This window comes from Oryza sativa, chromosome 5 (assembly GCF_034140825.1).
Source record: "Oryza sativa Japonica Group chromosome 5, ASM3414082v1".
Lineage (NCBI taxonomy): Eukaryota > Viridiplantae > Streptophyta > Magnoliopsida > Poales > Poaceae > Oryza > Oryza sativa.
Genome location: NC_089039.1, coordinates 20359907 through 20377230, shown reverse-complemented (window position 1 = coordinate 20377230; position 17324 = coordinate 20359907). Strand labels below are relative to the sequence as shown.

Here is a 17324-nt window from a genome sequence, read left to right as displayed (position 1 = left end):
ATTGCATGGTGTGTACCGAAGAGCTGAGCTATCTCAGCCATAGGTATGCATACATACGTACATAGGCATGCCATCTACACGTGCCAATCGCTGAGGACAATTCAGTTTGGCTAAAAGGTAATTAGTGGATTGATTTATTAATTAATCTATTAATTTCATAGATACATCCGGCATGTATCTACAAAGGTATACAATATTTTATCTGCAATTTATCATATCTATTCAGATCATACAGCATTGTCAGATCTATAATTTATTATGTTTACCTACAATATATTTTTTATACAATATCTGTTGCGCGGGTGTCCCCGATGTTAAATCGACTACGATCTAATGCTGAGGGCTCGCTCTGTCTTCTTCTGTATAAATCATGCTTGTTTACGGTCTACATAATGCCTGGTATTTACATCTGCTCGTTATATCCTGATAATACTAGAAGATCCATGCAATTTTTTAGTACATACTCGATATTCTCCGCTATATGTCTTGTCTTCTAGAAAATATTTTTCAGGAACAATTGAGCACTCGAATAGTTTGTGGTCGAGTACACCGTATTATCGAGAACAACCTCGACAAATGCAGAGTCGTCGCGCCCAACCTACCAACGAAGACCGACGACCTATCTCATAGCACCGGCCATGGCTGGACTACTCGAGAAAAGGTTGTTAACGGATAGTTCCTCGCGAACGCCGTCGGCTTGATCACCCGACATGATTGCGAATGGACGTCCGGATATGCTACAAGTTGGGTGTGTGAGTCATGCTGGCCATATGAGATGCACATGTAATAAACCAACTCTAGCACTTCCATTGGTGTTCGAGAGATGATTCTACTCGCTCGCTGGTTCTCGAACCAGTACTAGCAATCTCCCGCACCGCAAACCTCCATTGGTGTTCGAGAGATGATTCTACTCGCTCGCTGGTTCTCGAACCAGTACGTAGCAATCTCTCGCACCGCAACTTTCATTAGTGTTCGAGAGATGATTCTACTCGCTCGCTGGTTCTCGAACCAGTACGTAGCAATCTCCCGCACTGCAACCTCCATTAGTGTTCGAGAGATGATTCTACACGTTCGATAGTCCTCGAACCAGTACGTAGCAATCTCCCGCACCGCAACTTCCATTGGTGTTCTAGAGACGATTCTACTCGCTCGCTGGTTCTCGAACCAGTACGTAGCAATCTCCCACACCACAACTTCCATTGGTGTTCGAGAGATGATTTTACTTGCTCGCTGGTTCTCGAACCAGTACGTAGCAATCTCCCGCACCGCAACTTCCATTGGTATTCGAGAGATGATTCTACTCGCTCGCTGGTTCTCGAACCAGTACGTAGCAATCTCTCGCACCGCAACCTCAGATGGTCGTGGTACGACTACAACAATAACGCAGCGGTCCTCGCACCACGACTTCAAATGATCGAGAGACACCTACTCACTGGTTCTCAACCAATCAATCGTAGTGATCTCTCGTACATTTACTTCTAGTGGTTGAGTTACGACTACTACCTGGTTCTTGACCAGAGGTGTAGCGATTCTCCCATTACCTCTACTTCAACAAAGTTGATATCATGTACACAATATCGCCAAGTGTTTTACCCAGAGATCCCTTACCACAAAGACACCTAGCGTTGAAACCTATCCTAATGTCCCTTTACGCCATCTTGACAAGGCCTCCGAGGAACCTGAGGGAACTTCGGCTGGGGACGCCCAGAGCGGATAAGGCCTTGTAGGATCCTTTAGAGACGAAAGACCATGTAAGATCTGGTCGTGTAAGAGTTCTCACCGTGCGTATTAACCAAGCCGTGTAATCGGAAATGGATTTTCTAACTTCACGGCTGGGGGCTAGGATCAGTGCTTGTTCAACCGAGGCAGGTCAAAGGTTCAAGAGCTTTATCCTCCGAGAACGATTCTCCGACGACAAGGCTGGGGGCTACGGAGAGTGTATAACTCAACAAACTGACTGATCGAAGTCGGTAAAAGAGTAGACGCTCATATACAAAACATTGGTCTGTAAGTTTAATTCATTTTCAGTTTTCCATTCATTCTATAACATGTTACCCTTTGAGCGTTCGCTCGGGGGCTATTTCTATCTAATATTCTTTTCTGAGTATTGATTTCAGGAAAATTCTATTCGACATTATCGAAGGCTCCATGTCTCTATGGTTGTACACCAAGATCAACTAAGGCGAGTACGAGAAATGTTGACAAGGCTTCGTCGCAGATTCTACGCCTTCTCGATCACTCGAGAACAGTTGGTGGATCTCGACAAGGAATACGGAATGAAAAAATGGTGTACCCGCCGAGATAAAATTTCTTGACTTCAATCCAAATTCTCGATTACAGCAAGACGGGAGACTTAGTCGTATGCTCTGCTACTTTCTTGGTTGACGTCGGAGATTGACTCAGACAAACCCTTTAGGTGCCCGCACGAGGCTGATAAAGGAAGTCTAATGTTATCTTTGAACTCACCGAGAACGGTCACGTAAGCTCGATAACAGTTCCTCCAAGGTCTGCAGTTGAGAATATGAACTCGCTCATTTGCATTGAAGTCGGGGGCTACTGTCAGGGTTATGGATACCACATACCTAATTGTAGTTGACTAAATCTCGGCAGGACTCACCACGTACCATATCCTATACGGAAATAACCTGCGGATATAGTAGGAGTTTCGGATAAGAAAAGACAACCAGAGTTCTATATGGAAACGACAAGGACTACTCGGATTGTATCCATATTGGTTTCCCTAGTTCTACTTGGACAAGGGGACACATATGGGTATAAAAACAAGACTCCCTAGGAGGAAAGGGGACACACCCACCATAGAAGAGACAATCAACACCCACCACAATCTACGGAACAATAGATCAAAGACAGAAGATCAACATACAAGCCAATATACGCCAAGACAAGCCGCCGGGTATCGACATCAGAGATATGCCTGGATCGACCCTATCCGGGACCTACAGAGGCCGGCCGTAGGGATCTAGCGCTGTCTCTGATCTCGCCGGGCATGAACTCGAGGAGGAAGACTACCCTGTTGTTGACTACGAGTCAGACCTTCAGACCGCCATGTCGACAACAATTAGATAGGCTACCCCAAATATTGTACTGGTGTGATTATGATGAATAAGAGCAATGACCGGCTTCGGCCAACAGGATGTAGGGTTATTACCTGATAATTCAGGGGCCTGAACCTGTATAAAAATCCCTGTCTCCATCTCTTTTACCTCAATCTCGTATATACCCTGGTACCGACGATCCCCATACCATGCAAATATCAGAATCGCGACATCAAACGTCGACACACGCTTTTTTCCTTCCGTACATGCGGCAGATTTGTTGCGTCGAAAAAATAGGAACGTTTTTCATAGAGCTTGCTTCGTTGTGAAAAAATGGAAAACGCGTTGCAAAAAAAAGGTAAATGCGTCTGTGTAGAGGCCAGAAAACGAGCGCGACTTAACCTCTATGCGCTAATTAGGATTCGCGGGAGTATATATCACCAACTTCACATCCATGAATAATTTCAGAAATCCTTATATTTGAAATCTTTATATTTTTTTATGGGAACGGACAAATACCGTGCAAAAATGGAACGTTAGGAAACTAATCACCTTTTCTAAAAAAAAAAGGTAAAAGAAGAAAACTAATCACCTTAGGAAACAGTTCTGGCAAGTGGGCCCTAGCTGCCAGGCGATGCAATGCACAGCTAGTACTACTCGCGAGTCACCATCCATCTCATCTCGTCGGCGAGTGAGCTTCCTTCGCGCGGGCTGAGGTGAAAAGGTGGAGAGGGTTTCCCGCGTCTCGCGACGAGGGTTTAGGCCCAGCCACCGCCGCCGCCGCCGCGGTGCCAGAGCCAGCTCGCCGCGGGCAACAGGTATGCATGTCCGGCGCGCCCCTCCCCTCCTCCCCCCTGCCCCCCATTCTCTCTCTTTCCCTCTGCGTGTGCGCGTGCTCGTGCTTCCTTCGCGATGGCGGTCGGATGCGGAGGCGTTGCGAGGGGGGAAGCGCACGAGACGTTCACAGGTTTCCTGGACTGGTTACCCCGTCGGCGAGGAGTGATTTCCCCCCATTGAGATTAGGTTTTTTTTTTATTTTGACGCGTGCATTTTGAGGCATGGTGATTGGGGGGAAATATTGCATCCGATGCATTTTATTGGTGGGAGTGCCAATTTTGGTGGCAAAATGAAAAATCAAGTGATCTATGGGAGGTTGTTGTTGATCTCCTATATTATTTTTAGATATTTTTTAGGCGACCTTCTGGTAGGTTTTCTTTTTCTTTTTTTAACAAAATCTTTCGTTGGTGTAGAGAGGAACTTGGAGCTTCAATGGGGGAACCTAGTGTTGCACGGTATGTACATTTTCCTGGGATTTTCTAATATCGAGCAAAAAAGGAGCATTTGCATACTCACCTTGTAAACTGTTTATGACATCTTTGTAACAGTTCCAAAGACTGTGATATGGAGTATGATGATAGTTCTTCTAGACAAAGTGGCGAGCCTTTGTGGGAACATGCGGAAGGTGTGGAACGATCTGTCGATTATTCAGATGGCTTGCCCCCTACAAGCAAGGGTATGTTTCAGTCAAATAAAAGAAAGAGCAAAGCTGCAGATGAGGATCTTCATATGAAACTTCGAACTCGATTGGATGCTGAAGTTGCTAGAATGTTCTATTCTTCAGGTTAATACCTTAAACATGAAATCTTCGTGTTCATGTTGTATGGAATGCCATTGAACGCATGTTTCAATTTTCAGGATTATCCTTAAAGGCCGCGACGGACCCATTCTTTAAGAGCGCATTCTCTCGTGCCACCTCCATGCCTGGTTTCACGGCTGAAGAGGATGAGCATCAAGATGACCAGCCTTCCCTAGTTACACAAATGTTCTTTTCCATAGGTTAACATCTCAAACTTGAAGGTCTTTCAGTTTGTATGTATGGATTGTCCTTTAGTATCATTCATATTTGCAGGTTTGTCCCCCACTATTACAAGGAACCCATATTATCGGGGTTCATTCGCTATGGTCGCGTTGTTCCAGATTCCTGGATATGTTCCTCCTGGGGTCGACCAGCTGAAGACAACTCTCTTGCAGAAAGAAAGGGCTGACATTGAAAACATGCTGCAGACCATAAAAAACACGTGGAGGAAAGCAGGTGTGACGATTGTTTCTGATGGGTGGTCAGATTTTAAAAGGCGACCTATCATCAATATCATAGCTGTCAATGAAGCTGGGCCAGTTTTTTTGCAAGCAATTAACAATGAAGATGGGTGGATGTGGATGATGGATGACTACATTGCAGAGAAGCTCATTGCTGCAATTGAAGACGTTGGATCAGAAAATGTTGTCCAAGTGATCACAGACAATGATCCTTTTTGCAGAGCTGCTGGGGTGCTGATTGAACAGAAGTACAGTCACATCCAATGGACGCCAAGTGTTGCTCATTCTTTAAGTCTTGCCTTGGAGAATATTTGTGCTGCTAAGAATGCCGAAAATGTTGTCTTCAAAGACTGCCACTGGATTTCAGAAGTTATAGGGGATGCAAAAATGATAAATGATTTTATAAGTAATCATTCTATGGTACTATCCATGATCAGCGAGTTCAGTAAGCTGAAGATACTTGGCATTGCTCACACAAGATTTGCTTCAGATATTGTCATGCTAAAGAGGTTTCGGTTTGACTAAGCAATCTCTTATAGGGATTGTCATCAGTGACAAGTGGTCCGTTTACAGTAAAGATGACGAGGGGAAAGCAAAGCTTGTGATGAAAAAAACTTACTGATGAATTGTGGTGGGATCAAGTTGATTACATTCTTGCTTTCACAGAACCGATATATTCAATGATACGCATCACGGACACTGAAAAGCAATGCATTCATTTGATCTATGGAATGTGGAATGATATGACAGAGAAGGTAAAGGCTATTATTTATAAACATGAAGGCAAGGGGGCTGATGAAGAATCAACTTTTTACTCTGCTGTAAATGGCATTTAGTAGATTGGTGGGGCAAGACCAGAACTCCACTCCACTGTTTAGCACATGCACTAAATCCAAGATGAGTCCTGGTTTAAGTTACTAAATGATTTCTTTTTTAAGCCATGTAATATCACTATCTTTTGGTCTGTTCTGTAGGTGTTACGCCGATAGTTGGATTGATGAAGGCGCTAATCGTCAACCCCCACATAGTGATGCTGAGATTAATGAAATGGCAAATGACTGCTTGAAGAAATTATTTCCTGCTGCAGATGACTTGACGGCGATTAAAGCAGAGTATGCAAAGTTTTCTCTTTTGAGCACGGAGTTTGCTTCCTCAGGTACAGGATGCTTTAACTTGAATTCCATCACTGATAGGGATGTTCTTGACCCAAAAACATGGTGGGTGACCCATGGCAGTCCAACACCTAAGTTGCAGGAGCTAGCCCTCACGATTCTTGGCCATCCTGCCTCGGCATCCTGCTGTGAGAGAAACTGGACCACATATAAATTGATTCGCGCAGCCATGAAGATTGAGAGCCGTCCTAAATGGGTTGATGATTTGGTGTTTGTCCACACCAGTTTGCGGCTTTGGACAAGAACCACAGTTTTACTATAGTGATCCAGAGTCAATGTTTTGGGACATTGGGGGTAACGCCGATATTCTTGCAAGCTTAGTCCCTGCTGATTTACTTGAGTTTGCTGACTTCTCACTCGACGAACCTGAGTTCGAGCTTGCCATTCTTGAAGGGCTGGAAGGTGATGATTTGGCATGAAGATGGAGGTGGATTGGTGGAAGACTTTCTAGAATCCTAGCTCAATCTGTGAATGGCCTGATGCCACCTTTCCTATCAGGCTGTCACTCGGGTCTACCTTGTCTTTTGGGGAAAGTGGTGTGTTTTGGTTATGTACTTATGTGGCCACTCTGGTAGTATGCAAAACTTTGCAGTATGCAATGCTACTACCTCCGTCCCAAAATATAACCACTTTTAGCTACGAATCTGGACACGGTTGTCTAGATTCATAGCTAAAAATGCTTACATTTTGAGACGGAGGGAGTATATAGTAGTGGTAGTGATGGACTGGTGGTAGACTGGAAGTATGCATGCAAAGCTATGCAATGGCAGGTAGTGGTAATGGTATTATGCAAAGCTATGTGATAAGACTTTGCTATTATATATGCAAATCTGTGGAAACTGGACGGTTTGCTTTTTATGCTCGTGTCATTGTGTGGAGGTCATTTTGAGTGCATTCTTCACCTCTTCCAAAACATGTTTGGATTCACCTGACCGGTGTATAGATGTGGTAGGGTGCTGGTCTTTATGTTCTTTATTTTGGTTTTTGCGTGGTCCATGTGTGCATTTTGGAGTACGTGAAATGTGACACGGTGTGGATTGAACAGCCAGGGGCTGTTCGAGGGACGAGTGGATCCTTTTCTCCCTTGCATCCATTCTTGCTGGTGGTGTTCGAATCTTTCTCTCGCTCCATTTACCTTTGCATCCATTTTTGTTTGTAGTGTTTAAAATTCTAGTTCTTATTTTTCAGTTGTTTGGAGGCATTGGTTGGTGGTTTGGTGACGGCTTCGTTGTAGGCCTGGTGGCATATGGTCTCGTATATCGGTGGTCAGTGCAGTGTGTTAGCCCATTGGTGTAAGAGTCATCGACATGTGGTGGTGAATTTGCTTTTCTTTTTCTAATTATAGCCTTCAGGGTGTGTAGCATTGTATTTTTTTTCCTGATATATCTATATGAAACATCTCCCTGATTGGTGGTGTTTGTTTGAAAAGAAAGTTTATGTGGTGCTATGGTAGCATGTAGCATCACGTTTATGTCTATGGTGGTAAAATTAACATGCAAATCTATGTGAGTACTTTGGTTTGGTTATAAGGAGTACCAATAACACATTTGATAGTTTTGAGGGGACGAAAAACTCAGTATAACTATAAATTCATTACGTGTTTGAAGGTGTGTGCTCAATAACTATGGTGTAGTACTACTACTACACTATAATTAAGTACACGGTTGATTTTTTTTTCAATCTTTGTTTGCACGAACTCAAAGCGGATTCAATGATCCAGAAATCAAGAGTTTTTCCTCTAAAAACTGTCACGAGTTTTTTTTAAGGAATTCCGCGTGCAATGCATTTTGGGCTTGTTTACTTTGATGCTATTTTCAACCATATCATTTTTAAGTAAAGTTGCTAAAAAAATGTCTACATTTAGTTTGTTGCCAAATTTAATCAATATATAAGAAATCCTATTAAAATTTTAATAATATTATCATCTTACTAAAATTAACGCTTGGGTAGCCCTCACTCCCGTGGATTTGCCACCGTTTAACCGCGCCCTCTTTGAACGCGGGAGCTTGGACTTTGACCCGGTCAGCTAATCCTAGCACCAAGCAAAAACGACGACTTGGTCAGCTGGTCCTCGTAATGTGAAGTTGTGAACCGCCCCACCCAAATTTCCCCCAAATCGACGACGACGACGCCCCCAATTGCTCGTCGGCACAAGCAACAACCGCCGCCGCGCCAAGCTAACCCTAGCCCACGAGATGCCCGCGCCCGCGCCCGCGGCGCCGTGGCCCGTGTCGCAGGAGATCTCGTCCCTGGCCGACCGCCTCCTCGCCCACGCCGGCGGCGACGGCGACGGCGCCGCGGGGATGCGGGACCTCGCGGGCGCGCTCCTCCGGATCCAGCCCGTCGCGCGCGGGGTCGAGCGGCGCGGGGACGCGGGGCAGCGCGACCTCGCGGACTGGCTCCTCCAGCTCAAGGGCGCCGTCGCCGAGGCCGACGACCTCCTCGACGAGCTCCTCCTCCGCCGCCGCCACGGGAGCCGGCTCAGCCCTTCGTTAGCGTCCTGCTTAGCTCGCGGCAAGCCGCCCTCCCGGGAGCTCAAGCGACTGGTGGGCAGGATCGACCGCATCCACGACGTCTCCGAGCGTCTCGTTGACGCCGCGGCGGAAGAAGAAGCCGGCGAGGCGGGTCGCGGCGTGAGGTCGCCGAACCGCGTGACCGGCTCCGTGCTCACGGAGAGGAAGGTGTTTGGGCGTGAGAAAGAGTGTGGCGAGGTAATCAGCAGGCTGGTGGATTGTCCGGAGAATGCATGCTCTTCTGCTCTTCCGGTTGTTGCAATCGTCGGACATGGTGGAATGGGGAAGACAACCGTTGCGCAGTTCGTTTACAACGATGAGAGGATTGAACAGAAATTTGATATCAAAGCCTGGGTCTGTGTCTGGGATAGATCTGATGCCGCAGAGCTAACAAGGGAGATATTGCAGTCCATTGGTGGTCCGGATGATACGCTGTACGGTGATAATTCTGCCAAATTGGATATTCTGCAGGCAAAACTTGAAGTATTGGTCAGGTCAAAGAGGTTTCTACTAGTTCTTGATGATGTTTGGAATGATGAGGCTAAGATGGAGCTGGAGAATAAGGATCTGTGGAGAAAGGTGCTGGCACCTCTTAGGTCTGCCGGGAGAGGCAGCAAGATCTTGGTGACCACTCGAATGAAACTAGTAGCGCGGTATCTCAATTCGACTCATGTTGTCTCCCTTGATGTGTTGGGAAGCAGCGACTGCTGGTTGTTGTTAAAGGAGGCTGCTCTGGGTGGAGAAAGCAAGGATATTCCTCCTGATTTGCAAGAGATTGGAAGAACCATTGCTGCAAAGGCAAAGGGCTCCCCTTTAGTTTCCAAGGCTCTTGGACAGATGCTAAGAAACACCAGGAGTACATGGAGGTGGAGAGCACTTCTGGATGCAGAAATTAGTCATAACATCATTATATCGTCTCTCCAACACAGTTATCAGCACTTACCTGGACACCTTCAGCGATGCTTTGCATACTGCAGCATATTTCCAAGGGGCTGTAGGTTTCAACGAGATAAATTGGTGAAGATGTGGGTGGCTCTGGGTTTTATTCAAACATCAAGGAAGGAAAGAAAAGGGGAGTATGATTTAGCACAAGAATACTTTTATGATCTGCTTTCACGGTCATTCTTCTGTGCTGCCAGCAAAGACAACCAAACATTTTATTTCCTAGATAACCTCATGCACGATTTGGCACAGCACGCTTCTGTTCACGATTGCATGAAAATTGATGAAGGCATGCCTAGTGTGATTCCACCAACAGTGCGCCACTTGTCTGTCTCAACTGATTATTTTCCACAGCTCAAGAGTAAGTGTAAGTTGGAAAGGCTACGGACATTATTAGTTCTTAGAAGCTCTTCGTTGTCATTGAGTCATCTTCCTAGTAAATTTCTATCTGAATTTAAGAACTTGCGTGTTCTTGATCTTAGTGAGTCAGATATTTTAGAATTACCAGAAACCATTAGCCAGTTGTTTCATCTTCATTACCTAGCTTTATGCCACATGACTAGCAAACTTCCCAAATGTATATACAAGCTTGTACAGAGTGGTGTCCTGGATATGCCTATACTGCTATTTCCTGATAGTCATCCTAGAGGTATGAGCAAATTTGTCACACAGAAAACATCTTGAAACTTGTTGCAACACCAACAAGGGGTAGTCAGACTGTATCAAGGCCTAATTTTGCTTCCAATAAAAGCAGATTATTCCTAAAGAATATCAACAAGGGGGTGTGGTTGGTCTATGAAGGCTGTGCATAATGAAGGGAGTTGCCATTTCGTAGGTACAAGAGATCTGGTGGACTCAAATCTGTCAGAGACTTTCAGTGTGTGTGCACTAATTTGTTGTCTGATCAACGGAACAACTAACCATGAGATAGTATTCTAATTTGGTGGATCAAGTCTTTCCAGAATGTGATAAAGCAAGGATCTGGTTGCACACATCCTTCAAAAGGTTGAAGTATTTCCTGTTGGTGTTTTGTACCAATGTTCTCCAGGTCAATTGGCAGTATTTCAAGCCTTGTATCACTGGAGTAGCTACCCACTTTGCTTATATTTGGTATTCTGACAAGATCTGTACAGTCTTCTCTTTCTATTTTCATTTTCACATTTTGTAAGCTGTTGTACTTTTTATTTCACTCGGGTTGTCCACTACTGATCTTTTTCTTTCAAGGAAAGAAGAAAAAGAATGATGATTTGAGACTACATTTTTGTTGCATGTTGCTGTAATGGATTGTGCACTCCATTTTATGATGGTGTGCATTGGATTTCAGTACCTCATTAGTCTCAATAGACGATATACCGTAAGTTCTGATAGATGGGGGAAACAGGTACAAGCAAAGTGAAACTTGGAAGCATAAACCACATTTGCTATCTCTGTGCGTCTTTCTGTATAATTCCTGAGTAAATCATGTAGGTAACAAAATTGAAATGCTTATATGCAGGGAAGATAAATTAATTGTGATTTAGTTTCATAGAAATTCAGCTTGTGATTTAATCTCTTGATTTTGCTGGGGCCATGGGAAGGAAAGCAAGTAGAAGTAGGCCTTGGGGGGTTGGGTTTTGGGAGTGGCGGCGCAACTTCGGGGAATAGGATTGGTACTCTCTCATTTCTAAGTTGATCATTATATAATCGCATGGACATAGATTTCATCAGAATATAATTAATGCAACATAGGAGAATATGTGCATGCTAAGTATTTCATCAGAATATAATTAATGCAGCATAGGAGAATATAATTAATACAGCATAGGAGAATATGTGCATGCTAAGGTGTAATTGGCATGGTGTTTTAATCAATGCATGCATTGTGGAAGAATGTGTGCATGGTGTCTTGATTGATGTGATTTAAATTATCCTTGGTTTTGGTGCATAAACTTATATGATGATCAATTTAGAAATGATGAAGTATTATATAGTGGAATATGATGATCAATTTGGGAAGTAGGGAGTATTACATAGTGGAATTAACGGTGAGGTTAGCATTGAAATTTGATTTTTATCCCTAATTCCCCTTTTTGTTACAAGTTACCAGAATTATTAGAGTTTACATTAGAGACTTGACTACTTGAGCCCTTGTTTGGAGGGAGCATGGGATTTTGAGTAGCTAGCTGGAGAGGATAGGGAATAGTTAGGTTTCTAGCTTATAACTTCTAATTTATTTTCCGAATTCTACAGCTATGATTCTTGAAATCTGCGTGGAAATTTATACTTTTTGAGGAGCTATAGATTTTGAAAGAAGCTACATCTACTTAAAAACTCCTCCAAACGATACCTAAATCTTATGCAAAAATGGATTGTTGGGATTTGTCTAAACAACATGAAGAAATTCCCTTCCAACTCCCACACCCACACCATTTATTAACCTCAAATTCATCATATCCATGATCCATATCAACAAAAATCCCATAACCCCTAATCAAAGGAAGCAGTTAATAGCCTTTCCTCTATGAACATTTAATTCCTCCTTAAAAACTTCCCCAAACCTAAGGCAACCAAAAGTGGCCGACGGCTGCCAATCACAGTTTATGCATAAGTTTGTCATAGCTCATCTGTACGAGTAGTATTTCTGTTCAACCAATTTGAAGACGGAAAGATATAGTTTCTCACGGTAGACCGATATTACAATTGTTCACAGCTCAGTAAACTGAAGCAAGACAGTATTTGAACATGCGCAGGTGAAGTGCACCGGCTAACGTAGGAAAAAAAACGAAACATATTTCAGGAAATGTGACCAGTTCACTACAAATGCAGCACATACATTTACAGACAGTACACAATTGTTCCAGCCAGAAAAATCTGTTGGGGTTCGTCTGGTATCGTTCATCTTGCGTGCCGGAAATTTTGACACAATTGGCCAGTATCACTACAATGAAACAGAGATACATCTCATTGATTGTTAAAACTTACAAGTACAGTGAAATGTGCATATGCTAATGGTATCAAACACACCTGCAAAATTAGCCTCTGAAGTCTGAACCCTGATCAGTGGATCAGTTTCATTGGGATCGAAGCTATTTTATCCCATTCTGGTCCATCCTTATTTTGTAGTTGGCTCAGCAACGTTGGCTTGCAACCAATCAGATGAACAACCTGCAGTGAAGATGGGAAGCCACTTGGCAAGGACTCCAATCCAGTGCAGTTCATTATGCTCAGTTTTCTCAGAGAGGTTAAGCTGTTGAAGTTGGCAGGGAAAGATTCTACGGTGACCCTGGAGCAATTTTCAATCAACACTGTTTCAAGTGTGGCAAAACTAGGCAATGAATGCAGAGAAGACAATTGGGGGCACTGCCGAATGTTTAGCTCATGAAACTTCGTCAAGTTGCTCGGGTTCTCAATCTGTGGAAGAGTGGTTATTTTACTGCAGTGGACTATATCCAGTAAGGTCAGCGATTGTAAACCTTGTAAACAAGTACCCAACTCCTCGTCAGTCATCTCTAAATAAGATATTTGCAGCCTCTTGAGGGAAGTAAGTGCATGAAGCTCTTCAAACTTTACATCTTGGCAGTGCCTCAAGGTCAAATCAACAATTTCCTGCACTTGTTGCTGGTGGAACAAACCATTGGTAAGGACAGCGGCAGAACATGTTTCCAATTTAACTTTGTTGGCTTTTGATGATGAAGAAGAAGATAGTTTCAGGTGTGACACAAACCCTGTATTCTCAATACTGACCTTTCTCACGGACTGCGGGAAGGGAGGCACTTTAATCAAATCGGGACAGCTCAAAAGCTTCAGTTTACGGAGTCTGGGGAACACGCTGTCATACTTCTCTTCTTCTTTGGTCCACTCAACCCATTTTGGCATATCATCAAATTCAAGGTCCTCCAAATATGGAAATGCAGTTGGATTGGTTCCATAAAACTCACTTCCAATCTGTTTCAATGAACACATCTCTTTCAAATGCAGAACTTTGAGGAAGGGAAGCTGCCCAAGAGGAGGCAGGACCGCCCACTTTCTACAGTTGGTCAAATGTAAATATTTAAGAAATGTTATGTCCTTCCTGTCCAACCAACATGGTGAGGTATTACCGTGATATCTCCTAATATGAATCTCTTCAACATCTGGATGTGGTTTAAGGCCTTCTAAGACCTCAGCATCGACAGAAGGGACACTTTTGCCAGGGGAGTTCCATTCCAATTCCAGCACCTTTATGCTCTGTTTCTTGCTTAATCCAGCTTTGCTGGCCTCTTCTTTGCTTGCTACAACATCAAGGTTCTTGATATGGAGCTTTCTTCGGAGATCATTCATATCGTTCAAGTCTTCTAATGTATGACCCTTTTCCTTTTTAACATGGAACTCAATTGATCCCTGGAGATGGATCATTTTTCCAATTCCGACAATTTTCGATGTGTTTGTCCTGTTTATATCCAAATGGCGGAGATATTTCAACTTCCACATGTCTTTTGGAAACTCCTCAAGCTGACACCTCTTAGGGATATATAGGGTCTCAAGAAGGAAAAGTTTTGTCACTGATTTTGGAAGCTTTGTAATCGTCTTGCAAAGAGAAAGGTACCTCAGATGTATCAACTGGCCAACTTTATCTGATAATTCAACCATATCACAGCCATCCAAACCAAGCACACGGAGACCTTTCAATTCCTTGAGGACATCATCTGGCAATGGAACAACGGAAGATGAGGAATGCTTGAGAATAATGAATGTGCGCAACCTCTTGAGCTCGGCCCGACCTTTGAGCTGCATCACCGCATCACTGGTCACAGATAAGTGACGGACAGTATCAGGTATGCGTATGTCTTTTTTCTCAAACTCTACACTTTCAACTCTTGCGCAGTCAATTCGAGAGACATTGTCGGCCAGGTCATGCATCAGGTCGTGGATGTAGTAGTAAGTTCGGCGGCCTTCCTTGCGCTCATGGAAGAATGATTGTGCCACAAGTTGATTAAAGTACTCCTTCCCTACATCCTCCTCCAATTGATTCTTCGTATCATCTGGCCTGAACTGGATAAAACCCAGGGCCATCCAAATCTTAATCAACTTGTCACGATTGAACCTCCAGTTCTTTGGGAATATGCTGCATATCGCAAAGCATGGTTGGATGTGCTCCTGCAGGTTCTGATAACACAGCTCCAGTGTGGAGCTAACATTGTCATATATTTCCATCTTCAAGATCCTCTTCCACTCAGTCAAACTTGGTTTCCGCTTTAGCATGCCACCGACAACCTTGGCAGCCAATGGCAACCCCTTGAGCTTCACAGCAATCTGCTCCCCAATTTCCTTCAATTCCGGGTGCCTGTCAACATCATTGTTGTCGAAGGCAAACTTCTTGAACAACAACCAAACATCAGCGAACTCCAGCCCATTCAGCCAAACAAACTTGCTCGCATTCAGCAAGTCTGCCACAATCCTCTTCCTGGTGGTAACCACGATCTTACTCCCAGCTCGGCCAAATCTGAGGGGAGCTAACACATCAGCCCACATATCCCTGTACGAGTTCTCATTCTCATCTTTATTCCAGACATTGTCAAGAATCAGCAAGAACCGGCGCGACGAGACGGCCTCCTTCAGCCGCCGCTGCAGCCGATCGAAGCTATTCGTGTCGTCGGGGAGTTCCGCGGACTGCAGGATTTGCTTCGCGAGATCGAGCTTGCTGTAATTGCCTGCGGGACACACCCACATGATCAGATCGAAGGCCTCCTTCACCTCATGATCATGGCACAGGACGCGTGCGAGCGTCGTCTTCCCAATGCCTCCGAGCCCCAAGATAGCGGCGACGGGGATGGTGTCATCGGCGGCGGCGCTCCGATCCTCGCCTTCGGCTTCGGGCGTGCTGCCGATTAGCCAAGACACCAATTGCTCACGCTCCTTGTCGCGCCCAAACACCTCACCATCCTCCAGAATCGAGCCGGTGACCGGACCATCCGAGGTTAGGAGCGTGCTGCTCGGCTCGCCGGAACCTGGCTTGGTCAGCCCCGCCGCCTGCATCAGCCGGCCGGAGTTCGCGCGGATGCTGCTCAGTTTCTCCACGACGGCCTTGAGCCTATTGACCGACTCGTCCTTGCCAACGAGCTGCTTGCCGATCTTGCCAATGGAAGAAGACCCTAGTAGGCTGACCTTGCCGTCGTTGGGGGCGAGCCTCCGGTAGGCGAACTCGTCGAGGACGTCGTCGGCCTCGTACACCACCTCCTTGAGCTGGCGCAGCCAGCGTACGAGCTCACAGTTGCCTCTCCCGCCGCCGCCGCCGCCGAGGCAGCGCTCGACGCAGCCCGCCTCGGCGCGGAGCTGATTGAGCTCATCCTCCAGCTGCTTGAGCGCGTCGGGGACGCCGCCGTTGAGCCACCTGAACCTGTCGGAGGCGCAGGACCTGGCCTTGTCGACCACTATCCTGATGACCGGGCACACCAGCCAGCCGACCACCGCCGCCTCCCCCATCTGGTCAGTCGGCCGGGCCGCCGTCGGAGAGCGAAGCAAACCGCGGGGGAGATTGCGGACGAACAGTGGTGGACTGGTGGTGGTGGCGAGTCTTCCTTCAAGTCAACGGCTATGGCAGAGAGAGAGAGAGGAGGGGTTTGGGTGGGTGGTCGGGCTGAGGAGAAAACCATTTTTGGGGCGTATACCCTCGCCATTTCGGGGCGCCTTCCCCTTCCGGCGACCGGGCGGAGAGGGGCGTTGACTCTGACCGGTTCACGCCGCTGGGCGCTGGCGCCGCGCGGGCGTAGGGTCTCTCCCGCGACTCGCCTCCCGTTCCGGCCACGTCTGCTCACCCGCCGCTGCTGGTGTGGCGCCGCGCCGCCCACCGGGCCACGGTCCGCCACAGAGCTCGCCATCGGCGGCAGGGGCGGAGTAGGTGATTTGGGCCGTGCCGTGCCGGCCCACCATGCTGGGGCGGTGGCCCAAGCACGGCGTGCCGTGCCGAGCCCGGTCTGGCACGGAAGGCGCGGGCCATTTGTCCACCTATAGGCTGGAGGAATAAGTTCACTTTTGGTCCCTCTATTTGTTGCCCAGTCCCATTTTCGTCCCTTGACCATAAAACTGGGTATGACCCGTCCTCCAACTTACGAAAACCGGGTAAATGTGGTCACTCTATGGTTTTGAAGGCAGTTTTCGCTGACGTGGCGCCTACGTGGCTTGTTTGACTAGGTCTTCGTCCCACGTGACATTGACGTGGCACTTACGTGACAATTACATCTCGAAAAAATAATAAAAAGTGTGGCCCCACATGTCAGCTGCACACACAAAAAAATTAAAATAATGGGGCCCATGTGGGCCCTACATGTTACCCTCACTCCTCTCTTCTTCCCTCTCCCTTCTCTCTCTTCTTCCCTTTCCCCTCTCTCTCTCCTTCCCGGGCAGCGGATGGCGCGGGTGGGCGGTGGAGCAGGCGAGCTCTGACGGCAGCGGTGGGCGTGGTCGGCGTCGCGCCTTGACGGAGCGCCCCCGGTCCGCGTGAAGGTGAGCAGTGCGGTGGCGCCCTGGAAGATGGCGATGAGGATGGCGAGGAGAGGGGAAGCCGAGGGGGGAAACGAGCGACGAGG

General features: G+C 46.2%; 3 protein-coding genes across 7 annotated transcripts; 2 read left to right on the top strand and 1 right to left on the bottom strand.

The window, feature by feature from the left end:
- The first annotated feature begins 3739 nt into the window (after window positions 1–3739).
- On the top strand, window positions 3740–7183 carry LOC4338795 (uncharacterized). 5 transcript variants are annotated; one of them, XM_066310783.1, is made up of 7 exons: window positions 3740–3874; window positions 4307–4348; window positions 4442–4677; window positions 4752–4892; window positions 4966–5908; window positions 6128–6265; window positions 6347–7183. In XM_066310783.1, exons 2-5 carry the CDS (start codon window positions 4326–4328, stop codon window positions 5676–5678), a joined length of 1113 nt encoding a protein of 370 aa, XP_066166880.1. In that variant the 5' UTR covers window positions 3740–3874; window positions 4307–4325; the 3' UTR covers window positions 5679–5908; window positions 6128–6265; window positions 6347–7183. The 5 variants fall into 5 exon arrangements, with proteins under 5 accessions (XP_066166880.1, XP_025881661.1, XP_066166879.1 ...); XM_026025876.2 differs by having other exon boundaries at window positions 4966–6265; window positions 6347–6619; window positions 6719–7183; XM_066310782.1 differs by having other exon boundaries at window positions 4966–6265.
- Window positions 7184–8400: 1217 nt separating this feature from the next.
- Window positions 8401–11036, top strand: LOC4338794 (putative disease resistance protein RGA3). Its single transcript, XM_015785301.3, has one exon. The coding sequence runs from the start codon at window positions 8521–8523 to the stop codon at window positions 10462–10464; it is 1944 nt and encodes a 647-aa protein (XP_015640787.1). The 5' UTR covers window positions 8401–8520; the 3' UTR covers window positions 10465–11036.
- A 1376-nt stretch (window positions 11037–12412) lies between these two features.
- Window positions 12413–16541, bottom strand: LOC4338793 (putative disease resistance protein RGA3). Its single transcript, XM_015784752.3, has 2 exons — window positions 12784–16541; window positions 12413–12697 (listed from the first exon to the last, which is right to left on the bottom strand). The coding sequence occupies exon 1, from the start codon at window positions 16219–16221 to the stop codon at window positions 12817–12819; it is 3405 nt and encodes a 1134-aa protein (XP_015640238.1). The 5' UTR covers window positions 16222–16541; the 3' UTR covers window positions 12413–12697; window positions 12784–12816.
- Between the last annotated feature and the right edge of the window lie 783 nt (window positions 16542–17324).